At 47.3% G+C, this 25,953-nt stretch overlaps 1 protein-coding gene and 1 pseudogene across 2 annotated transcripts in view; one reads left to right on the top strand and one right to left on the bottom strand.

Annotated features, from left to right (window-relative positions):
* The first annotated feature begins 472 nt into the window (after window positions 1-472).
* Window positions 473-25,953, top strand: part of AUTS2 (activator of transcription and developmental regulator AUTS2) — a 656,992-nt gene continuing 631,511 nt past the window's right edge. For both annotated transcript variants that reach the window (XM_066636105.1, XM_066636104.1), the window contains exon 1: window positions 473-796. In XM_066636105.1, coding sequence (XP_066492202.1) covers window positions 473-796 — 324 coding nt within the window. The remainder of the gene's footprint in view (window positions 797-25,953) is intronic.
* Window positions 23,479-23,597, bottom strand: LOC136659882 (5S ribosomal RNA; annotated as a pseudogene).

Genomic DNA, 25,953 nt, shown 5'->3' with positions numbered 1-25,953 from the left:
CGGTGGATTTCAAAGCCATTCAGACGGAGGGAGAGGACCCCATCACGCCTCCCCGCTTGTGGATCCAGGCATTCCGGTACCCCGATTTCTTGCCTCCTGGAGAGGGTGGATTTCCTATAGATCTATCCATCTATTTTTTTTTTGCCTCCAAAGGATTCCAGCGACCAGCCATGACTTTTCCTGGGCTTGCTTGAAGGAATCTCTGCCTCTCTACATGGATTTGCTTTGGTGCTGACATTCCTTGGGAGTCTCCCTTTTGAGCCCCCCTCCTCCGGCTTCCCCCTCCTCCTTTCCCCTTCTCTCTCTCTCTCTCTCTCTCTCTCTCTCTCTCTCTCTCTCTCTCTTTCGCTCCCTCCCCTTCCATTCCACCGGGGGGTGGGGTGGGGGAGCCGGGGCTGGGGGGGAGAGAGAAAGAGGGAGGGGTGAGGCAGTGTGGAGCGTGGTGGAGGGGGGGGGCGCGCATAAAAGAGCCATGGATGGCTCCTCACTCTGCCAGGGCTTTCGCCAGAAGCGGCGATCCAGAGCCCAGCGCGATCGGGAGAGTCGATCCCAGCGTGGATTACAAGGTGCAGCCCCCGTGGGGGTGGTCGCGGCGCCCGGGCAGCTCCGGAGGAGCAGAGCCGCGTCCATCCTCTCCTCCTCCGGCTCGGAGCTTGAAAACAATGGCAATCTACCGCTCCCACCGTCCGCCCGACCCAAGCCCCCCAGGAGGAAGAGGAGGGAGTCCTCCTCCCCCGAAGAGGACATCATCGATGGCTTTGCCATGGCCAGCTTTGTGACTCTGGAAGCCTTGGAGGTAAGGTGCCCCCCCCATGACTGAAGGGGAGGGGGAGTCTGTGTTTGCGCCCTCTTTCATTGTTTGCTGGTGGGGGGGGCGGAAAATCTGGTCTGGTCCCTCCTCTTCCTCGCCTTTCCTGTTGGGATAACAATGCAGACCCGAAGCCCCCTCCCCAAATCCTCCACCTCCCTCCAAATATTTATGGATCGATGTGGCTGGCTTTGGTTCTTAAAGTCTATTTTTGTTTTGGCTGCAGTTTGATGGATGTGCTGGTTTGAGGGAAGGGGGGGAGGTAAGTGGGTGGGTTTTCTGCGATTTCTCCAGCTGTTGGGGAGTGGTGATGGGGGGGGGAAGGAGAGAGTGAATGGGGGGTGTATTCCTTCTGACAGAGAGGCAGGAGAAGGGGAGGGGCTTGGAGGAATTGGAGGGGGGGGAGAGAATGATGTTGGACTTGTCTTTCCCTACTCCTTTATGCTCCAGAAGGGGTTTGTCCCTATCAAGCATAAATAGAATGAGATGTGTGTGTCTCGGTAATACAATAATCCTTGCTGTCACCTCAAGGGCTTGTGGTAACCCAATTGTCAACCCTGCCCTCCTTAATCTTAATCTCCCTTGCTACCTCTCAAAGTCCTTTTGTGTGTCTTGTATAGAAAGTGAACATCTCTCTCTCTCTCTCTCTCTCTGGTTTATGGACACCTGCAGTAATGATCTCCTCTTACACTTTGGGGGCGGGGTGGGAGTGATGGAGAGGTGACATATGGTGGAGAATAGTGATGGGCAAATCTTGCTTGGAGTGGGATGGCTTGAGCAAAAGAGAGGGGGAGATCAGGATGATACTGTAAGAGGGAATGTTGATTCCCTTTCTCTCTCCCCCCCTCCCAGCCCCAGCTTCCCATGAAGGCCAAGTATGCAGGCCATGCAGATAAAAGTGTGAGCTGTCTCTCTTTCTGAACCCATCCTATCCAAGCCTTCACCAGACATTCTCTGAGCAAAGTTCTGAGCACCTCCTAAGCACTGTCAATTTCATTCTTACCTCCTTAGTCAATACCAACTGGTTTGTGGGTTTAAAAATATATATATATTTTCTCATGTACTTATGTTTTCATTGTTTTGTCAAGGTTAGACCTTTTAAACCGAGACTTCCCGCTTGTGTATTCTGCTTTTGAGACGCAGTCTCTCCCTCTGGCATGTTGAAGTGTCTGAAGTACCATCAGACAGAAGTATCAAGTATATTTCTGCCTGATGAATCATTGGTTTGGATAATGCATTTGCTAGCCCTTTAACTTGGTAGGAAGGGAAAAGTCTGTCTTTTCTGCTTAGAACATGTGATGAAACAGCTCTGGTTCTGAAGCTCCTGTGAATTCGCAGCACTGATTCTGGTGTCTCTCAAGTTGCATTGAAACAATTGCTACAAGTGTTTCCACTTAGCCAGCTGTCATTTCCCTGGCATGCCAGCTTCTCAATCTTAAAAAAAGAAAAGAAAAAAGTTTCTCTTTTTGGAATGAAAGCTGAAATAAAATGAGTTTGTGCTTCCTCTCTGTTGTGACTGGGTTCAGTGTTAACTTCCAGGCCGGCCCAGACTGTCTGCCTTCTCAGAACACCATCCCTCTAGAATTGTCCTGAGACTAATTGGATCAGGACAAAACATGGAATATAGAAATACCATACAATTCTGGAGTATGTTCTCCAGGAGGTTGCAGTGGTGTACTTTGAAAGGTTGGTCATCTTTGTTTGTCATGGCTTGAGGTTTGGTGCACCTTCTATAGATTCAGAAGGAGTGTGCGTGGATCTTCGCAAATACTCTCGCCCAGTCTTGTTGCTAGGAATGGCCGTTGTGCTTGCATACATCTTGAACTTTGTACTGAAGTGTCTGAGGTTATGCCTCTTTGAAGATAGGATGCAGCCTTCTCCTGAGTCAGACCACTGGTTTCATCTTGCTCAATATAATCTACACCAGTGGTTCCCAAACTGTGGGTCCAGGAACCACCAGTGGGTTGTGACCCAATTTTTGGTGGTTCACAAAATTGGCAGGGCAGATTAGTCTATGTGCATCAAGCGTTCAACAAGCTGATACGGTGAGGGAGGGGAAGCACTGCTGCCCAATCACCACTATAACCACACACCTTGGCATTTATAAACCAGGCAGAAGCCTCTCGGGCCTCTAAAAAATTTGAGAACCACTAATTTAGACTGACTGGCAGAAGTTCTCTAGATTTCAGATGGGGCTCTTTCCCAGCTGTCTGAGTTTATGCACTGAGCTCCTTCCTGCCTGGATTCAATGACCTTTTCACCCTAATGTCTCCCCTTTTTTTTCTGGTCTGTAGTTTTCAGTCTGATGCAATAAGCATCATCTTACCTTAATTTAACTCTGTCAATTGAGAATAGGATGACGAAAATCTTATGAAGTGGGCTCTGGTCCACAAGAGTGGAAGCCCCCCCCCCCAAAAAAAAGCCCTTACCTAAGCAGATTTAATCAGAAGCAAGTTCCAGTGTGTTCTCCCAGGTATGTACACACAGGTTTGCGGCCTCAGTCTTTTCCAGGTGCTACCAGACTCTCTCTCCTAAAATAATTAGGGTTTAGGTGTTCTAAGTCAGCTTTTATTAAGTTTGAATATAATGGACATCACAGCTGCAGCCATACAAAACTTCAGCAACAGACTCCAGAAAGAAAGGTTGGTGAGAATTCTGCACCCATCTCAAAGACTTCCACCCTCTTGCAGATTCTCGAAAGTGTCCTTCACAACGGGGAGGGCCGAGCTTTCAACAGTAAGACAATGATCAACCACAGTAGAGGTGTTTTGAAGAGGGCGCTTATGCAGGTGAAACTTGTTCTGGCACAATGTTGAACGGGTTTGACGATACTTGCACTTTAACCAGACCATCAAGAATCTTGCAATCCCTGGAAAACCAATGGATTGTAGCAGAAGCTGTGGTCATTCGATCAGATGCTCGAAGGGTGAACCTCTGTTGTCCATCAAGCAGTTGACCAAGTGGACTCAAGTTCATGAATATTTCTGCTTCACTGAACTTGTTAGTGTTTCAGGTGCTGCAGGATGCTTTTATCTATCTTTTTTTTTTTTTTGGTAGCAGCAAAAAACAGAGTAGCAAAATGACCCCATTGGAAGCGTTTATTAAAGCTAAAAAAGACCTACTATGAAAAGTGGGTCAGTTCTGCTAAACAGCCAAGTTGGTGGTGTCTGGGACATCTGTGGATCAGATATGCAAGGGTCAGGAGTACAAGCTAGCATATGTAATGATTCAAGGGTAGAGCTTGGAACTGGGCACAAAGTCCTATTTGGGTGATCTTGGGCCACAAAACTAGGGTGTGGGGGAAGAGGAGAAAGCGTCGCCACAAAAATACTTCTAATAGTGCTGGAGTATTTTAATAAAGATGGTTAACAGCCCCAATACCTTTCAATCTATTTCTGCCCTATATCAGGAGAACAGAAATAATGTGTCCTGAAAGGGGAGGGGTCTCCTTGGCAAAGTTGCTTGGCTCTGTTTTCAAGGTGTCTGTTGCTTGAATTATTTCTGTTCCCCTGATCTTGAACCAATTGCCGTCACACCATCTAATCTACCTTGCAGCTTGTTGTGGGAACAAAATTGACTGGGAGGGGGTGTATGTGTGTGTGATTTTTTTTCTTTTAAGATGGGCAATGAAAATGAGAGTAAGAGATTTGACCCAGCAGCTCTACAGCTGAGCATGACTTCATGCAAAATGCTAGTCCTGCGACATAAATCCTTGCAGAAGAACACACTCTCTTTCCCTCTCTCCCTCTCTCTCCCTCTCTCTCTCTCTCTCTCTCTCTCAGTGCAAAATTAGGCCAAATAATTGCACTTGTACCTTTTTTGCACTGAAATTAATAGGAATTATGTCTTGAATAGTTGGAAGCAAGGGCTAAGATGTCTGATCAATTTTATTTGATTACAAAAGCAAGTTTTATAGCGACTTCTGAAGCATGTTAGTTTTCCTGTTGTTATGTTAACTTTGTCACATAGATTTATTTCGCTTCTTAGTTAAAAATCCACCAGCCTAACAGCTCGGCACAATCCTAGGCATGTCTACTCAGAAGTAAGTCCCACGGTTTTCAATATCCCAGGAACATGTGTAGGCTTGCAGTTTAAGTCAGGAGATTTTTCTTCTATAGTCAAAGATCTTTATATTTCTCCAAGTTGGAGTCTGAGATTTCACTCTCCTTCATTTGGGCACTTTGCACATGCTGCTGGTTGTGTGTTCATTTGCAAATACACAAATGTGTACTGTAACTTGTATGCTTGTCAGTTACAGTTGTCTTCAGCTTCTTATTGGGTTTGCCTCTATGTAGCGTGTAAAATGTTCCTTCACCCATTTCTGCCCAGCCCAAATCCCCAGATGATCTCCAAACCCTCATGTACATGGTTTCATGTACATGTTAAAAAGCATGGGGGACCGAATAGAACCGTGTGGCACCCCACGTTGTAAAGGTCATCCTAAGAAAATGAGCTGTGTCTCTGCCCTCCTTCTACTCAAGCTTGCTAGATGGGGCAGTAGTCAGCTGGAGCAATTGGGCAGGTACAAGGCATGTTGACCCCCTTCTCCAGTCAGCCCCTTGAAGCAGTCCCTTCAGTCTGTCCCACATGTGGGACACCCTGACTTGGAGTTGTTCAGATGACATACAGATCAAAATATCAACGCAATTAGGAGTGGGAGGGTCTCTCTCCCATCTGACCTTTCCAGAGTACCTTTTCATTTGGTTCTCCACTGCAAAAAATCCCCAGATTCTTTTTTCACTATTACTGGGGGAAAAAGAGTGCATTTTAATGTGCTTTTCTCCAAGTACTTTCATTTCTCCAAGTACTTTCATATGTTTCCAACCCCAACAGCTGGTGAGACAAGTTACAAAATATACATTTAAATGCATGTTTTCCTGGAACGAATACAATCTGTCCGTATTCCCCGTGTCTTGTAAAACCCGTATTCTGTTGGGCAGTAGGAGGGATCTGGGATGGCGAGTTCCATTGTGAATTTTGGCAAGAGAGGAATTTGGTAACATTTTGCAGTTGTGTACAGCTAGGTTTTCTAGGTGTAAACTAACACCTTATTACTTGGGTTAGGGTCCTCTCATTTTCAGGTGACTGAGGCTACAATCCTATCCACATTTGACTGGGGTAAGCCCCATTGTTTATATGGTACTTGCTTCTGAATAGATGTGCCCAGGATTGGGCTCTGGGTTGGCATGCTAATTGCCAGAACAAAATGCTTCCCTCCAGAGGCTAATTCCAGAGAGGTTGTTATCAGGGATGGGCATTTGAGTTCTGACAACTTGACTCATGCAAATGTTGGATTTTCACAACTTGTGTCAACTTGAGTCACAGTGACTCCAGCACACCCCTGGTTAGTTCGTGTTGCAGCAAAAACTGAGAGTTTTGTGCTACCAGGCTCAAGAGTGACAGATTTTTTTATGGCATCAGATTGAAGTCACAGGTGAAGGTTCCATTGTGAAAACGCTGACCTAAGAACTGTGTGAAATTGCTTACTCATGATTTCTCAGCAAATTCAGTTGCACTGCATTTAGTCTGAATTGTGACTGGGGCTTCTATGCTACTGTAGGTGTTAATGGGACATAGAAAAATGAGGGGGGGGGAAGGATTGCCTGTGAATGGGTAATTTTTATTTGGCGTTCTTTTGGATCGTACATAGAAATGACACAGATTTTTGCCTTCCCTTTACAGTTAATAGCTAACACTCCTTTCTCTCCCATATACGTGTGAGTGTATATGGGCTAACAGACAAGTACACACCCCAGTCAATGGGGAATGTAGTGTTGCTTCTGATGAGGTGGACTCTAGCCCATGCACCTTAAGCCATGATATGTCTCTCAGAGTCTTTTTTCCAGATATGCTCCATGCAAGAGGGACTTGCCAGTTGGCTCATGTGCACAGAACAGGGCTCTTAATTGTGGCAAGAGCCTATCCATGTGCCAAAACAGAAACCTGATGCTTATCTTTGTCACAGTGCACCCATCAGGGCAGGGCCAGGCAATGTGAGAGGGTGGGGGCAGAGCCGTCTGGCCACGCTCCTGCTACTCCACCATGTGTACAGTCAACAAGCGGAGCAATCTTGAGAACAGATTTGAGTGTTTGGGAGAAGATGGGCTCTGTTTGCTTTTCTTGGCAGCAGGTTTCCATATTGCCTCAGAAATGTAGTGACTGTTATAAAACATTTGCCGGCTTCCTCAGGTGCTAAGCCACCTTGGAGGTTACAAATGTATACCCCCAAAATACAAAGTTAATCCCACTTGCAACAGAGAGACTCTGTCAGCAGAAACCATAAAGAGCAGCCCACAGTTATCGAGGAACAGTTGGAATTTTGCAAAAGGTCACCGTAGCCTGCCATTGAAAGCCCACTGGAGAAGAAGCTTTGAATCAGATATGGTTCCTTTGATCATTTCTCTGTATCTTGTGCTAGCATAACCTCTCTCTCCACCCTCCCCATGCTTGCGGGACAACTGCTGGAGCAAACTCCAGGCCAATTAAGCAAAATTATCCACCTTTTCCTACAATCAATAATTTATAGTGCTATCTTCATCTGCAATTTTTTGACCGACGCACAGCGCATGAATGCAAAAATGGGATTCTCTTGGAGAGCCCCCAAAGTCGGGCTGCTGCGCACACCTCCTTCTCACATGTGTTGCAGTAAAAATATAAGAGCCCTTTGCCGCCAGGATCTGAACTTAGTTGTTGATGGCTGTGATGGCGCTGCCAAAAGGCCAAAGTTCAGTAGTCGAGCACCTGCTTTGCATTCAGAAGGCTTCAAGTTCAGTCTCCAGAAGTGCCTCTGGGCACGGCTGGGAAAGACACCTCTGTGAAGCCCTGGAGAGTCGCTACCAGTCGGGACAGATGATGCTGAACTGAGGTTTGACTTGGCATATTCATCAGGGTCATCCATGGTTTAGTGCTAGGATATGCTTACAGGTTGTCCTGGTTCAGCTTCTGGTAGTGTCAGATAGCCCCAACCAATTGGACACAGGGGCAGGGCGAGAGGGTGGACCATCCAGCAGGAATGCTCCACTTGCTGCGTTCTTCTGGTGACTCCTCAGCATGGAAGATTCCATGCTGGAGTGTCGGCTACAGAGCAAGCTGCTGGCTGAGGCTGTGGGCTCGCCCTTCCAGATGCAGGGCCCAATTTGGGCAAATTGCCCTAATGTCGGCCCTGATCAGGTGCTTCCACCACTTTCAAAACTTGAGTTGGCCTATCCAGGTGAGATTTCTACCAGTGCCCAGCCTCTGCCACCACCTGCCGACAAAAGTTTTGGCGTTACAAGTCATTCTTTTTTCAGGCATTATATTATCGTTGTTGTTTTTTTTTTTTGCTGTTGTAGTAAAACATTACATCTATGTTTGGATTGCAGAGCTGCTGTTGACCCTGGCAATGTTAAGTATTCTTGAAAGCAGTGAAGTGCCCAGGCTTTAAATGGGAACAATGTTAATTGGTTTCCGGAACGGATGACCTTGCTGGTTGAGATCCAAGCAGGTGCCACGGCCTCTTGGCAAAAAGCCAGCGATGGTGAGGAGATACGTGAGGATGCTGTTGGGGAAGAAGCAGGATAGATTCAGGAGCAAACCCCACACGGCTTGAAATGTGTGCTACAAAGTTGGGAGCTTGACTTCTTGGCGTTGGAGAGGCTGTGAGGGACCACGATGGGGGAAGGGGGAGAAATTGTCCTCTTTGGTCAAATAACAGCTGTGTGATTCTGATTGGGACCCTGGTGGGAGCAGAGGATTAAATCCCCCCTTTGCCCACATGATCCTGGTCTTTGAACTTGATTCTTCCCCCCCCCCCCATGTGAGATTTAATAAAGAAAAACAAGCATGCAGCTGTATAGAAAGCAAATTCAGGTGAACTTCTACCAAAAACATGCTAGGACCTCCACCTTCCTTCTTGGAGGGTCTCAGGTTGATCAGTTCATTCAGGGTTTCTAATCTTTACAGTTGAAATAGGTCGTTATTCAGACCACTCTGGCCCCACTTGGTTCCCAAAACTTACAATTCATGCAGGACACGTCAATCAACCCAAGAGAACCTCCTGCATGTCACGTACCTCTGTACACCAGGTTGTTATGGAGCCACAGTCAGGGAGAGCTGTGGCCTTCCTGCCCTGCTTGTGGCTTCCCAGAGACCTCTGGCTGGCTACTGTGGGAAGTAAACTTCAGGACTGGATGTGCCCCCTTTGGTTTCGTCCTCTCCTTCTGGATTCTAAGGGCTGTTTTACATATTGTATTGTCCCTTAGACCAGCCTGTTCATGAGGCCAACTGAGGTGGCAGTTGCCTTAGGTGCAGATAGGCAGGGGTGCAGCCTAGCTTTGATGACTAGGACTTCTTTCACTTTTCCTTGGGTATGAAAAGGCAGAGGGGGCAGAGCAAATGTGTGGAGGGCTAGAATGTGTCCAACACCCTAGCCCAATAGTTCCCAAACTTGCTTGGGACATGACGCCCTTGTGGCCTCTGCTTCCTGGCTAAGCTGGGTGCTACCATCTTGACAGCGAAGACAGCCACTACCAGGATGGCGGTGCCCAAATCTCATGATTCAAAATGGCGGTGTTCAGGGGGAAGAGGTAGGAGGGGCAACTGGGGACGTTCTGTAGTGGCGCAATGGACCACTTTGGTGGACCATTTCAACCATTCCAATTACCAGTGGTTGGGATTTCCATTTCAATATCCATTCCAATTCCTAGTGGTCAGGTTAAATTGCTCCCTTGCTCTCGGGACATGTGCGCATTCCGCATTGTTGAAGGAAAGAGAGCTTTTTGCCTGTTCCATTCTTTCAGTGAGTGCGCTGTGATTACAACACACGCTTTTGGAACCCATTGCCCTAGCCCAGCACTCCCTTTCCCATTCTGTGGCAATCTCTTTTCAGATCCGGGGAGCGGGAGAAGGAGTGGTGAAGGCTCACCCATCACTGGGTAAAGGTGGGCTGGTTTGAATTTGGGGTGCCGCTTCAGACACCCAAAAGTCTTGCGCTGGCCCTGCAAGCCCCACGGCTGGCTGTTGGGCCTTGCCTGTGCCTGCCTCACAGCTTGGTCAGAGCCCTGGCTGAAAGATCCTTCCAAAGAATGCTCGACATGCTCTCTGGGCACATGAACAAATGTTCGGCGAGCCGCTGTCTCGCTTGCTTTTCCAGCTCGGCATTATATCATTCCATCCACTGAGTGCCGATAATTGTAAGCAGTTGTTGCATTACATTTCATGCAGTCCGGCCAGATGTTCTTTGCTCTTGTGCTTCGGAAAAGAGGAACAAGCGATGTGATGTAAGGCTGTTAAAAAAAAATAACAAAGAAGCAGCCTGCAATTTCCCCCCTTCCCTCCCCTGCCAAAACATGTTCAGCATGATGCTGATGGACAGAACAGAAACAGAATATAGGTCATGCCATGTTGGCCACAGCTGGGTGATGCATGAGAAATCAAGCCGCCCTTGGCCCATGCGTTGGCCGTGGAAATGGTCACAAAAATGTTCTTGGGAGTCTTGGCCCCCCCCCCCCCCACCATGGTGTGGGTGTGTTTCCAAACTCCAGATTTCCTGCTATATTTGGTGGGCTGCTTCAACCACTCCAGTTCCCAGTGGCTGGATAAAATTGCTCCCTTCTTCTCAAGACATAGCACATGACACATTGCTGAAGGCAGGAGAGCTTCCTCTCAGTCCCGTTCTTTCAGCCTCGTTCTGGTCCGCCCTTCCCCATGTTCCCCTCCTCCTGAAAGCTGTTTTTTTTTTTTACTAGCCAGATTTCCAGACATGATTCTAGACTTGGCGCATGAGCAGTTTGCCACAGCTGTGGGATCACTTGCATCTTTCATCCTCTATGCAGCGGGTGCCAAACCCCAACCTGGGTTGGGTCCAGTGCTTGTCACGATCCACAGAGCTTACCGTTCCGCTGGGGAGCCACATAACTTCCTTCCGGATCTCCCTCCAAACATTGTGTCAGCCAGCCACTTCTGTGTTCTCTTGCCCCAGCAGACTTTGTGCCCAGATTTCTGGGCAGACATGGCTACCCAGTGTGACATCTGGGGGAGATCAGAAAGGAAGATATGCAGCTCCCGGGAGGAACAGTGAGCTCTATTTGCGCCAGGGAAGGGATTTTTAGGAAGGGCTACTCTATGCGATTGTTGTGCATTGATAAGCACTTTTTTAAAAAAGTGATTTTGATGTTAAGAACATAAGAACAGCCCCACTGGATCAGGCCATAGGCCCATCTAGTCCAGCTTCCTGGATCTCATAGCAGCCCACCAAATGCCCCAGGGAGCACACCAGACAACAAGAGACCTGCAAGGCCTCCTGGGAATTGTAGTTAAGAACATAAGAACAGCCCCACTGGACCAGGCCATAGGCCCATCTAGTCCAGCTTCCTGTATCTCACAGCGGCCCACCAAATGCCCCAGGGAGCACACCAGATAACAAGAGACCTGCAGCCTGGTACCCTCCCTTGCATCTGACATAGCCCATTTCTAAAATCAGGAGGTTGCACATACGCATCATGGCGTGTAACCCGTAATGAATTTTTCCTCCAGAAACTTGTCCAATTCCCTTTTAAAGGCATCTAGGCCGCATGCTGTCACCACATCCTGTGGCAAGGAGTTCCATAGACTCCATACGTTACATACATCAAGATTCTTTTTGTGCACTGTTTTCAGATGTCACATGTGCTTCTACACATCTGCTCTTGCTGCATCCTAGTAGGCTCACAGGGCATCCAAACAGGAAATGATACACAGTGTGGCAAGCCTGTCTCCAGTACTGGTGCCAAGTTTCTGGGGGACTTGAGGCAAAGTCCTGCACTGGCCTCCAATGTTCTTTTGGCAAGAGACTAGCATGGCAGCTCCTTCTCATCAACCAATGGGAGTAGCCCTTAGAGCAGCCAATGGGAGGGTGCGGTAGCCTCTAGAGCAGCCGTTCTCAACCTTTTATGGCTTCCCTTAGGAGCTCTTCTCAGGTTACATCGGAATATAAAAATTGTACCACTAGATCAGACCAAAGGCCCATCTAGTTCAAGTTCCTGTATCTCACAGTTGGCCCACCAGATGCCACAAGGCAACAAGAGACCTGCATCCTGGTGCCACTCCCTTCCATCTGTCATTCAGAGATAGCCTACTTCTAAAACCTAGGAAATTGCTTATATCCTGTGATGGACTTTTACTCCATCAATCTGTCCAAGTCCTTTTAAAGGCATCTAGGCCAGATGCCATCACCACATCTTGTGGCAAGGAGTTCCACAGATTAGTTACACTCTGAGTAGGAAATGTTTTCTTTCTAAACTCCCCCCCCCCAAAAAAAAAAAAAATCAAACAAGGATACAATATTCATATTGGCAACCTTCAGCCTCGAAAGACTCTGGTGTCACGCTCTGAAAGGTGGTTCTGGCACAGCGTCTAGTGTGGCTGAAAAGGCCTATTTGGGAGTGACAATCCCTTCCACACTGGGAGCAAGTGCAGTCTGTCCCTGGTCTGTCTCCCTGGCTGTGGGCCTTCCTTCTTTGCCTCTTTGCCTCAGACTGTTGGCCAAGTGTCTCTTCAAACTGGGAAAGGCCATGCTGCACAGCCCGCCTCCAAGCGGGCCACTCAGAGGCCAGGGTTCCCCACCTGTTGAGGTCCACTCCTAAGGCCTTCAGATCCCTCTTGCAGATGTCCTTGTATCGCAGCTGTGGTCTACCTGTAGGGCGCTTTCCTTGCACGAGTTCTCCGTAGAGGAGATCCTTTGGGATCCGGCCATTATCCATTCTCACGACATGACAAGCCAACGCGGGCATCTCTGTTTCAGCAGTGCATACATGCTAGGGATTCCAGCTCGTTCCAGGACTGTGTTGTTTGGAACTTTGTCCTGCCAGGTGATGCCGATATGAACAGATAAACAAAAAATCATTTATTTTTGATTTTCTGTGGCCCCCCTTCAAATGTGGCTGGGCACCGTAGGGGGGGCATGTGTTCCCATTGAGAATAGCTGCTCTAGAGGCCCCATTTTTTTGTAGCGAGGGATGCTGAGTAGAGGGTCTTGTCTGACTCATGTCGTCACCGCCCCAGGTTAGCACAGCAAGGTGGGTCCTTCCATAGGCATGGATTCTGTCAGTGCCTGATGTGGCTGCCCCCCAGATGCTGCCCTACACATCCTTATTTTAACCCACAAGACATTGGATTTGAACCAGCCGGAGGAAGGCGAGGCAGGAAAAAAAACCACTGAAAATTGAGTTATAATGTGGAGATCAATGGAGGGGAAATATCAAGAGGGACTGAATGGGGATTTTGAGAATGGGGAAGACACATTGCTAGCGAGGACGGAACATCCAAGTAAAATTTATTGCTCTGAATGTAAATCCTGCCAGGAAGAGCCATCTCTGATCAATGGGAAACCAGAGCATCACTTCAGCACATTTTTCTCTCTTTATAGAAAGAACTCTACCATTGTCCTTTGTGCAGCCAGGAGCTGCGCGAGCCCCCAATTCCGAACTGCTTTGGGTGGCCTCTGTCTATTTCGAGGGCTGTTCCTTTTGGTTTGGCGAAGAGACCCCGCTACATCCCGCTTGGGAACTGACCTGAAAGCCGTGCAATTATCTCCAGCTAAATTAGGAGTTTGATCTCCATTTGAAGCGGAACAATACATTTGAGTCAGATGAACCTTATTAAAAATAGCCCGGGCGCTCGAGCTCCAGCAGAAATCTCCAATGTAATTAATAAAAATGGAGTTTGGGGAAGTTGGGCAGCTGGAAATGTTTAAATCTCCCTTGCTGTGGGGAGTTGAACTTTTTTTTGGTAGAGATGGGCTGGTTTGGGGCACACCAATTTGTAACATTGTTTTTTTCCCTGTGTTCCAAAAAAGATATGATCAACTTGGTGGAGAACATAGCTCTGGTATTGGGGCACACTGGTTGGGGCCTGGCTTGGTGCTTGGATTATGGGGGGGGGGGGAGAGTTCCTGTCCTTTTGTGCTGCCCCTTCCCCCATCTGTCTTTCAGAGTCTAACACAGAGCTATAACTGGGCTAAAATTGGGATTTGGGATGCTCTCCACTCCCCCAAACAGTGAAGGATTCCAGGGGCAGGGCGACTTGATGGTTGGTGGGAAAGAGCATGTGAGACTTCTAGTCTTCTATTTTCACATTTTTAATTATGCTTTCCTCCAAGGAGCTCGAGGTGGTGTGCACGGTCCCTCTCCTCCTAGCGTCCTCACAATGACCTTGTGAAGTAGGCTAGACTGAGAGATTGTGACTGGTCCAAGGTCACCCAGGAACTTCCAGGTCAATGTCCAACTCTTGAGTCACTTACACCATTTTGCTTTTGGGGAAGGGTTCAGCCTCCAGGCTGAAGCACAGAGCTCCTTTGCACAGAGCTCCCAGGTTCAGTCTGCTAGCTGAGAGTGAAAACAGACCCCTTTCTCAGACCCCAGAGGAGTCGGCTGCTTCTAATCAGTGTAGAAAGCATTCCTCGGCCAGCAACTTTCATCTTGCTGTGCAGGGAGAAGGTGCTAACATTGTCGAGGCGCAACACCAGTTCTTTGACAATTGACAAGGCACACCGCATTGATGGCTGGGAGCTCACACACCCCCAGTGACTGCACTAATATGGGACCCTCCCCCAAACTCCCATAGCACACCTGCAAACCCTTTGTGGCACACCAATGTGCCATGGCACAGTGGTTGAAAATCATGTCCTAGGCTCTGACCTGGCGAGTTTCATAGAGTCCTTTCCTGGCTGCTTGTCTCATGAGCAGAATGCGCTTTGGAGGTGACATGGCTGCCTGTGGTGTGCGCACGCATCCCATGATCACCTCTGCTCCAATAGGCTTTGCAGGTTTTTTGTTTTTGTAGTGCTTGAAAAACCTGCCTGGCCAGAGATTATGATGTGACAAAATGAAGCAGGGTCTCCACTGTGGAAAATGAAGCCTTTGTGATCTCTTAAAAAATGTGGCTCGTCTCTGGTCTCTCTCCTGGTGCTTTGGTTTGGCAGCAGGCCACAGTGGGAGCAACTTGAGAACATTATGGTCTTAGGGAGAAGCCTCCTGTGCTTTCAAATGGATACTTGGGAAATCCCATCTAAGTAATGGGAAAGAGAATAACTCATGCCGTTGGGGCTTTGAATCCCTTAAAGCCGAATCTGCTGTGACAGGTGCAATGGGTTTAGACCGGCCCCTGTTGATCCAGTGTGTGCTTTTAAGATAATGAATTCATTAAGGACTCTTCTTTTTAGTTTCCATTTCTTTGCTGAGAAGTTTGACCTTGTCTTGGTGCGATGGCACGCGGGTGGCGGGGATGGTTTGGCATGTGGAAGGTCTCAGGTTCAAGTCCCTGGACGTATCTCCAGGTGGAAGGAGCCCAAGCAGTCGGTGTCCTATGCCTAGAGAGCTGTTACCTGTCAGCACAGGTATGATTGTGTCACTGTCACACTGGCAACAGCCAGGGCCTGCTCCAGCAGAGGTGTTCTGTAGGAAGCATTCCTGGTAAACTTCGTGCCACCAGTGAGGGAGATAAGGGAGATGGCAGTAAGGGACAGGGCCTTCTCAGCAGTTGCACACCGATTATGAAACTCCCTCCCCTCGAATTAAGAATGGTTCCCTCCTTGGGCCTTTAAAGCAAGGCCTTTAAATTTATTTATTTTTTTAAATTTAGGACAGCATTCAGCGGCCAGTATGATGAGCTGGCAGTTTGAGCCAACACAATTTTAATTGTGGTCCTTGGGACTTGCTTTGTATGTTATTTTTTTTTTAATTTTGTTTTTTTTTAATGTTTTATTATGACTCACAAAGAGAGTCTGGTCCAACAAGAAGCTGACGGAACATACCAAGATCCAGGTCTACAGAGCTAGCGTCCTGAGTACACTTCTGTACTGCAGCGAGTCATGGACTCTTCACTCACAACAGGAGAGGAAACTGAGCGCTTTCCACATGCGCTGCCTCCAACGCATCCTCGGCATCACCTGGCAGGACAAAGTTCCAAACAACACAGTCCTGGAACATGCTGGAATCCCTAGCATGTATTCACTGCTGAAACAGAGACGCCTGCGTTGGCTCGGTCTTGTTGTGAGAATGGATAATGGCCGGATCCCAAAGGATCTCCTCTATGGAGAACTCGTGCAAGGAAAGCGCCCTACAGGTAGACCACAGCTGCAATACAAGGACATCTGCAAGAGGGATCTGAAGGCCTTAGGAGTGGACCTCAACAAGTGGGAAACCCTGGTCTCTGAGCGGCCCGCTTGGAGGCAGGCTGTGCAGCATGGCCTTTCCCAGATTGAAGAGACACTTGGCCAACAGTCTGAGGCAAAGAGGCAAAGAAGGAAGGCCCATAGCCAGGGAGACAGACCAGGGACAGACTGCACTTGCTCCCGGTGTGGAAGGGATTGTCACCCCCAAATCGGCCTTTTCAGCCACACTAGATGCTGTTCCAGAACCACCATTCAGAGTGCGATACCAGAGTCTTTCGAGACTGAAGGTTGCCAACAACAATGTAAGCCACCTTGGTCACCCATACCAGGAGAAAGGTGGGATCTAAATCCTTTAAATAAAATAAAAAGATAAATCAATAAATGTGGACGGCTGGCACACGGGGAGGGGGGGGAAGCGGGGGTTTCACACCCGTTCTGAATCGCCGCCAAATCTTGTGGTTGCAGCCTCCAGTAATGAAGATGTTTCATAAGACAGTAACAGCGTGTCGAGATAGATGTAATTAAAGCAGAAGCAAATTGGCACTTCTAGATTAAAGACAAGCTGCAAATGAAAACACCTGTATGTTCTCCTTTATGTATTGGTTGTCTGGGGCAGGCTGCCAGGTATGCAAATAAAAAGACATTGACAAATTTCTTTGCGTGTGCCGGTTTGGGAAACCCAACTCTTTTATTAACCTGGCACTTGTCTGGGCTTTCAACAACAATACAGCTCCGACTTAATTTTGTGTCTGTGCCAGATCAGAACTTGAAAACCATAAATAATATGCAAGGGAAGCTAAATGCCGAGGATGAGACCATAATGGATTGTCTGGGGAAGGAACGATGCCCAAGGGGGCAGAGCTGCGCATGTGTATGCATGTCACTTGAGAGCTTACCTCTAAATCCGCATGGCCCACCATGTAGAACTCCCTGCCATGAGAGGTGAGATTATGTCCCTCTCTTTCTCTGTTCCATCACTCTACCGAAATTGGGGGGGGGGGATTAAAACGCCCAAAGGCTAACCAAGGCCAATAAATGCCTGCAAGAACAGGATGGACTTTGCTTGGCACTTGAAAGATGAGGTGCCTGATGCACAAGTTTGGGGAGGGGCATTCTAATTTGTGTGCCACCACCAAGAAAGCCCTGTCTTCAGTCACTACTTGCTGTTCTTGAGAAGGCTGGTGCACTTGAAGAAGGGCCTTTCATTTCAGTGACTGGAAACATGGGAGTAGGCCATCCTTCAGGTATATCCTCTTGACTTCCATCAAATAGAACTCAAGGGGTATACATAGGGTTCCAGGTAGCCTCCCATTGTGGCACTAACAAAATGTGTGTAATGTGCCTTCTGATAGTATTGCATAATTAAACAGCTTCTGCCCAGCGTTGCATATATGCAACAGGGCTCAAATGTGTACACCTGTGGGCTGGGCAAAAATGGGTTACGTGTAACTTTAAAAAATAATGCAGTCTCTCCTTTTACAAAAATTCTGGACGGCTGAATGAAATGGGAGTGGTGGCAGTGGCAACAGCTACTCCTGTTCCTACTCTGATGGTCACAAACTCTTCTACCTTGAGTAGCATATTGCAGATCCAACTAAAAGCTACCCATTCTGATCTAGTGATGTGTGTTTGGGCACAGGGATTGTGTCTGTACCGTGGGTGACCCCATTAATTAGAGGGTGAATAATTCCCATAGATGCATTGGCATGACATGATTACACGATCCGTTTCACATATCTCTGTTTCTTGACCTGGTGCAAGTCAAGGATTTTTTTAACAATTCATTCAGAGGCTTTAGTTACAGCTCTGTCAGATGTTTCTGGGCAAACATTTGCAGCATTGACACAGGGCTAGGAGGGGCAAAATGTTCCTCCAGAGCTTACCTTTTGCTGTTTGTTGTTCCCCAGCACTGTGATTTTCCTTACACAGGCAGTTTCTCACTTTTTGCAACACAATCCCAGCCTATCAGGGACCACTGCAAGAATGTCACAGGGCCAAGATATAGCCAATTAGTGTTCGGACATGATGAAATCAATTTGGAGTGAGGACACTGCTTTGTATCCTCACTCCGGATTGGGGGGGGGGGAGAAGTGCACATTGGTTGAGTGAGGAAGGAGCGTGCCTGTTATCGCCACCACTGGTGCATCTTCTCTGTTGCTTGAGACCTGGGGATCTGCATTGGCTGGGGGTTTGTGTGATAAGGCTCAGTACTGTCTTTAATCTGTTTTGGGTGCTAGAGAAGCCTCAGAAGAGCAAGAGCTATTGCACCAAGTGCCCCCACATTTGCATCCACTGCCGCCACATTTTCATTCTCCTTCCTCCTGAATCTTTCATCCGGCTTGGGCTTCAAAAGGGAATCGCTAACACGCACCCTTTTATCTTCATTTAGTTTTAAAACTTGATTAATTTTTAAATGAAATTACAGGCGCTCATTTTGCAGCTTCCTCTAACGAGTCTGAAAAGCTGTGATATTAGCGTTGCTAAAAGATACATTGCAAAAGTGTGCACATTTCCATGCTTGCTTTGTATCTTTCCCCCCCCCTTTGCCCACCCATTTGAGAATGGTTTTCTTTCCGTGAAAAGTTAAATTAGATTAGGCATTTAAAGCAGTAATAGTCTTCCTCTGGACTGTTCTTCCACAGAGCTATGACTTATTGCTTTTGTTTTCTTTAGACATACAGTCATCTTTTACTTGGTGGCATCACAAGGGTTTATGTCACCCGGTGTGGGAGGCCAACGTGTCATCCCTCATGATGGATCTCTTCCCGTTCAGTGGGCAGGGCAGTGCCCCAGGAAGTGGGCATGGTGATGAACCATTGCCCCGCCCATAGGTTTTTTGGCTATAACTTTTGACAGAACAGAGATATTTCAATGTGGTTTGTTTCATTGCATTCTGCATGAAATTATGCATTGATTGATATAGAACATGATGGTGTTATTCAAAAAAACCAGTAGTGGTGTCACCCACCCCCTAGTGATGCTATTGCTTTTAGTAGCTACCACAATCTTTGTTTACTCTCCTGTTATTGCAAACAGCAGTCAATATTGGCTGCTATGACGGCAGTCTAACAGTGCAGGTAGGTGTGTATTTTGATATTCATTCTGAGGCAGTCACTACCAGCTTAGGTAGACAGAAGCCAAAAACAGCCATAAGGGGGAATATGTCAAGTTAACGTAGAGAACGGATCCATCTAGATCAGCGATTTTTTTTTTTATCCACTGTGTCACACTGGACATTGGTGTGCTGCAAATTGGCTTCAGGTATACCGTAGGAGTTTGGGGAAGGGACATTTATTAGTAGGGCCATTGGGGGATGTGTCCCCCCCCCGGCAGTGCAGTGTGCCTTGTCAATGGTTAAAAAAACTGATGGTGTTCCTTGACAAAGTTAGTGCCTAATCAATGGGCCATGAGATGCATTTATTCTATGCAACTTATTGTTACATTGCTTTACAGCTAATGAATGAATTGAAAATAGCTGATCTAGATCACTGCGGTTTGTACTTCTCTCCAAGCAGGGCCAGAGTCCAGGATCAACCTCGTTGGGCACCTCCCAAAGTCCACCTCCCAAAATCCAAAGAGCCATGGGACGGGGCTGCAGCTTGGTGAGACGTTACCTGCTTTGTAGACAGGAAGTCCCAGGTTCAAATCTTGCCAAGTCCCAGTTAAAGGATTTCCAGTGGTTTGCCTATGAAAGACCCCATCCTATCTGAGACTTGAAGACCTGCTGCCCAGTAGAGTAGGTAGTAGTGAGGTAGATGGACCAAGGGTCTGGCTTAGTAGACGGAGGTATGGTTGCCAGGAACCAGCTCAATGGTAGTATTGCTGCCATGCCTCACTGCTGCTGTCCGTTTCGTCGGCCACCCTCTGATCCAGATCATGGTGAGGGGGAGGATAGCATCTCTTTGTGGCAAGCAAACAGTTGGTGGCAGTGGTTGTGATGGGAGAACACACCAAGGGGATGTCTGTCTGGGTGCCCCCTCTGTCTAAAGACCCTACAATGTTCCTGCACACCGTTCTTCCCCACTTTGGCTTCTTAAACTGGAGATGTCAGAAACCTACGGTGGAATATAATGCATGCAAAGTTAACTACTACTGCTCTCCTCTGCTTAAGGCCTGTCTTAGGCCTGAGAGAGACTTTTGTATAATATAGAGAAAAGAGAGAAAACATAGGAAATGGCCGTGTCTTGAATCAGGCCGTTGGACTACTTAACTCCGAATTGTCTATACTGTGACCATGGGTGGCACTTGAAGGTCTTTGGTTCATCGTCTTTCCCAGCTATGCCACCTAGATCTTCTTTAACGGGAGGTGCTACAAGCTTAGACTTGGGACTTTCTGAATGGGAAACCACTGAGCAACATACCCCACTCCCAGGTACACCCACAGGACAACAGTGCCCAAGTTGTGCAGGGAGTGGAGGGCTCTCAATGAATTCCACAAGTCCCATTCCCTGACTCCCTCTCAATTTTGATTCAATCATGGCCTTCCCTATAGCCCAGCAGTTCCCAAACTTACCAGGGTCATGACCCTTCTTTTGTGGTGGTCTGTTCTTCCCAGCTCTCCCAGGCACTGCCATCTTGTATCACAAGTAATTTTTGTGAAATCTCAAAAGAATTGCATGATCCAAGATGGCAGCACCCATCTTCCCTGCTCCCTCGGGCACCGTCATCTTGGTTTAACCAAGATCTCATGTTTCTTCTTGCTTGATCTAACATGGTGGCACCTGGGGGAGCCAAAAGAAGAGGCCGCTGGGGACATCCCATGGCACACAGTTTGGGAACCACTGGTATAGCCTCTTAAAATATTTGCTAAGAGAATACATGGAGTAAAGGATTATGGCCCTCTGATTTTCCTTGTAATTTCAGCTCCATTTCCTTTCTCTCCTGCCTTTATAGGATTGCATATAATTCTATATAATCTTAGACTTTTGGAAATAAATTCCAACAGTGTGAAAAAGTTGGAAGTGGCTTTGGAACAGAACGCAGAAAGCTGTAAAGGAGGAAAAAGGAAAGTGTAGCCCACTGACCCGAGAAGACTGGCATGCAATCGTTACCCATAATCAGAGATTCATCAATAGACACAGGTTAACATTTCAAATGTACACTCTGAGAAATGATAAATCAATAAAACACAATTGATTAAAACCCCAGAAGAGACCCCTTTTTTGTGTTATAACAATGGGTTGGGGAGCTGTAGCTCCAATGCAGAGCATTGCTTTGCATGCAGAAGATCCCAGGTTCAGCGCAGATAGGACTGAGAAATACTGTCTCTGAAACCCTCTGGATAAACATAAGAATATAAGAACAGCCCCACTGGATCACGCCATAGGCCCATCTAGTCCAGCTTCAGAGCTACATGAACACCAGAGTTAGATGAACCAATTGTCTGGTTCAGGAAAGTTGGTCAGCTTCCTATGTACATTGAGAACATTCATAGGTCAGTGGTACAGCACCTGTTCTCAGTGGTATAGCTGTTCTGGCACCCAGGGGGCACTAAATATTTTAACACCCCCCAAGAAGGTGGTCTGAGGCACACAGGTGGTCTGGAGGCCTTAGAAAGGCACTTCCAGATTTCATGAAGGTCCCTGTGCCTCCCGGACGTCTCGGGATCCATCCTCAGGAGTGTGGATTGACAGCCCCTCAAGGTGTGGTAAGTGGGGCAATGAACCCCCCCTGCCCTCCTTAGCTATACCACTGCCTTTTCTGAAAGAATAAGGAACCAAATAAACTAGGAGGACATTTTCAGGCAAGTCTGGCAGGCAGAAGCAGCAGAAAGGTCTGTAGCAGCAGTCTGTATGAAATATTGGCCTCAGACAGACCAGTGTGGTATTTGGCATGAAGTATTTTCCATCCCTACCTGAGAGAAGCCCCCCCCCCGGCCCGATTGTACCTGTGACTCTCTGGATGCAAAGCAGGTGCTCTACCATTGAAGCGACAACCCCTCCCATGCTTTGCAGGACCTGATATCTTCAAAATAATGTGATCTCTGTTTTTCCAAGATGTTTTGTTCTGCCCTCCCTGTATTGTTGGGGCTTGTACGTGTGCGCTAATTAATATCCATGCATTCTAGGTGAAATGGAACCAGTGAGATATGCAAGGAATCCCTTGTGGGAGGACTGGAGGACAGAGGCAGAAGGAAGGTCCGTTGCAGAATGCGCGAACCACGGGGGAGGGGGGTGAGCGCTCCATGATTAATGGCCTCACTGTGTCCCAGCTTCATCCAAAGAGTCTCAGTTTATGAGATTCTTAGGCATGCTCATTGTCATAAGCGCCTATCAAAGGCCGCCACATCTATCAAGCGAGCAAGGAGGAATGGGAGTTAATTACTCAACAGTGATTATTCTGATATAACTAATTATTGGATCATTAAATGTTTATTACCTTTTTATGCTCCTTTTCCCCCGTAAGTGCAGCTGCACAGCCTTGTAGTGTTTGATGGATGCAGTGAGGAAAGGCGGTTAAAAATGGGAAATCTCAAAGAACCACTTGTCTTAAGCTTAGCAGGGCGATTTGCATAACCTTGGCATGCGCAAACAGAAGTCTGCAGGCATGTGCGCACTGTCATGTTGACCAAATAAACATGGGTTCATTTTGACAGTCAGCGTGGGGTGTTCTTGGAAATGGGAAAGTACAGGTGACATAAACAGCGGCATGTGTGTTGACTACATGTGTGCAGAGCAAGAATATGTGTATATCACTATGTGTACATCAGTAGTATGCACAATGAAAGTAATGTGTGAATTGGGCTACTGTCCACTAGATTGCTTCTTTTATTCCCCAGCATTGATTCTGTGTCATAAGAACCTAAGAAGAGTCCTATTGGATCAGGCCAAAGGCCCATCTGGTACAGCTTCCTGTATCTCACAGTGCCCCTCCCCTATGCCTTGGGTAGCACTCAAAACAACAACATACCTGCATCATGTTGCCACTCTCTTGCACCTGGCATTCAGAGATAGCCTACTTCTAAACCAGAAGATTGCACATATCCATCATGGCTTGTAACCTGTGATGGACTTTACCTCCATAAAAATGTCCATCATTAAAGGCATCTAGGCCAGATGCCATCACCACATCTTGTGGCAAGGAGTTCCACAAATCAATCACACGCTGAGTAAAGAAATATTTTCCTTTGTTCTAACTCTCCCAAAACTCAATTTTAGTGGAACTGTCTTAAGCCTCCTCTCTGCCATTTTAAATTCAGAAGTTTATCCTGCCATGGCTAATCACTGCTTGGGGATGGTGATTTAAGAGTCTTCGCTATGGACATTGGATGCATAGGGAAACAGCATGTTTTGGGGCTCATATTTATTGAAAAGATTTCTACTCCTGCCTTTCCTCAAGTGTGTTCAAGTTGACTTATGGTGTTGGCAACCAATGTACAGAAAGACCGAAATGGAAAGTAAAAAAACAAAATACGTCACATAAAAGAAATCCCACTGAAGTAGCACAGCTCAGCAGATGGCAGAATACACAGCACATAACATTTTAAAAATCAGAGCAATAGAGAGATGGTTGGCAACCTTCAGTCTCGAAAGAGTATGGTATAAGCCTACAGCACCCAGTATTCCCAGGCGGTCTCCCATCCAAGTACTAACCAGGCCTGACCCTGCTTAGCTTCTGAGATCAGACGAGATCAGGCATGTGCAGGGTAAGATACTTAGAAGCAAAAGGCCAGCTTTATAAATAACCTCTAAAAATAACAGTAAGAATGGAGTCTCTAGTTATAGCCCCCCACCCACCCCCAACAAATAAAAAGCTACTCTAAGTAGAAAGGTCTTTAATGCCCACTGGAATAACTCTAAAAAGGGAGGCAGTTTTAAATAATCGGGGCGAGAGTTCCACAATGGGGGTGCCACCGTGAAGAAGACCCTGCTTCTTGTTGCCACCCCTTTGACCTCTGATAGGCCCACTTGTAGGAGGAGCCTCTCAGATTATCCTAGCGGGAGGGCTGGAATGATCAGAAGAAGGCAGTCCCTTAGATCACTCGTCTTCAAGCCATACAGGATTTAAAGTTTAAAACCAGCACCTTGATCTGTGCCCAGAAACAATTCTGCAGCCAGTGGAACTGCTGGTGGGGGCAGCCTGATAGATTTCAAACTGCTGGTCTCTAGCCACCACATAGGCTGCTGGATTCTGCACTAACTGCAGTTTTCAGACAGTCTTCAAGGGTCGAGCGTGGTACAGTAGTCTAGTCGAGATGTCACCAAGGCGTGGACCACCGCAGCCGGGTCTGACTGACTCAAATACAGCTGCAGATGGGGGCACCAGCTGAAGCTGGGCAAAATCCCACCCCCGCTTTGCTACAGGGGCCGCTTGGTGATCCAGGAGGATTCCCCGTCGATGATGTCCAAAGGCCATCTAGGATCCAAGTTGGGGTGGTCCAGAAAGAGCGATGCTGTAGGCACCAGATGAAAGTTTAATGTGGCAAAAGAATCTGTAATTAGTACAACACATGGTCAGCACGTTGCTCAACAGGTTCTGAACTGGGAGATAATGAGCCGGGTTGAGCTCTAATTCTATTATAATGTATAATTGAGTGGCATAATTGATAGCAATTTTCCCTGTGTGTGTAGATCCACAAAGACCAGTTCTATTAACAGCTTTCTCCTGAATGCCAATGGATGCTTCTTGTCCTTGAAAGACTTTGGAGGTGATCTACTTCAAGGCTTAGGACGAGAATTTCTGGGGCTGTGTATGTTTTGAGCTTTGTTTGCCCTCTCTTGTGTGAACCTGCCATAGACTGCGTCAGGTTGTTGCACTATCAAGCTCAGGATTGTGTACGTGGCAGCAGCTGTTGAGGGTCTCTCATTGCCATACCCGGAGATGGAATCTGGGGCTCCTCTGTCTGTGAAACATGCTCTGCTACTGCATAGAATTTGTGGTCTGTTTTGATCACTATTGTCTGTGCCAGAGGTTCCCAAAGTGTGCGTGTGATCTCATGAGATTTTGTGCTGTTCTTGCGAGATCTTGCACAATGTTGGTCCGGCGAGCCAGGAAGGCCACATGAAGCCCCACAGTGCCTCTATCAGTGTGACGGGTGCCACTGGCCCAATAAGCTTGGAACCGCGGGTCTCTGTGCTGACTGGCAGTGAATCTCCAAGTTTTCAGATGGAGGTCCTGCTCCACTCTCTTTGGAGATGCCATGGCTATAAACTCATTGAATTCCTGGGAAATTCTTGGGTGTCTTTTAGGGAAGAACCCTGATATTTTGCATTAAATCTCTTTTTAAAAAATGCAAATGCCAACCTTCAATAATTTCCTTCCATGAGGTTTTGAGTATTGGAATAAACACCATGGAATAAAGACTGAAGGGTCAGTAAAGAAATTGGATGCCATGCCTGGAAAGTTCTACGCGTGTCCTGCGGGGCAGGGCAGGACAGGGGCATTTTGAGGGTGGAAGGGGCTGAGGCAGCACATGCCGGGATGCTAAGCCCATTTTCCCAGCTCAACATGGCCCCTGCCTCTCCTCAGTTATATGTCAGCAAAATAGCTGGAGTGAGACCACCATGGAGATTCATTGGTATCCAGGCAGCTTAGCAGGAAGTTAGTAAAACTAACTTCCCTTTACGGCAGTTAGTAAAACTAACTGCCCTCTACGGCTCGGGTCTGGGGTATTTGAGGGACCGCCTCCTTCCCTACAATCCTGCCCGTGCTCTTAGATCATCTGGGGAGGCCCTTTTGACTGTGCCGCCACTAAGAGATGTGAGAGGGGCAGCGGCCAGGAAGAGGGCCTTCTCGGTGGTGGCCCCCGAACTGTGGAATACCCTCCCCTTAGAACTGAGAACTGCTCCCTCGTTGTTAACGTTTCGGCGTGGACTGAAGACCTTTTTATTTCAAAAAGCTTTTAATTGTTAAACAGGCTGGCTGGCGTTCTTGCTTTTATATGAAAATCCACGGGGGTTTGTTTGTTTTTAGATTTTTTTAATTATTGTAAATTGTTGTTAATGATTGTTTTTAATGTTGTATTTTTAAAGTGTTGTAAGCCGCCTTGTGTGCCCGTTGGGCAAAAAGGCGGGGTATA

Source organism: Tiliqua scincoides, chromosome 8, assembly GCF_035046505.1.
Source record: "Tiliqua scincoides isolate rTilSci1 chromosome 8, rTilSci1.hap2, whole genome shotgun sequence".
NCBI lineage: Eukaryota > Metazoa > Chordata > Lepidosauria > Squamata > Scincidae > Tiliqua > Tiliqua scincoides.
This window is presented reverse-complemented; position numbering and strand designations above follow the sequence as displayed.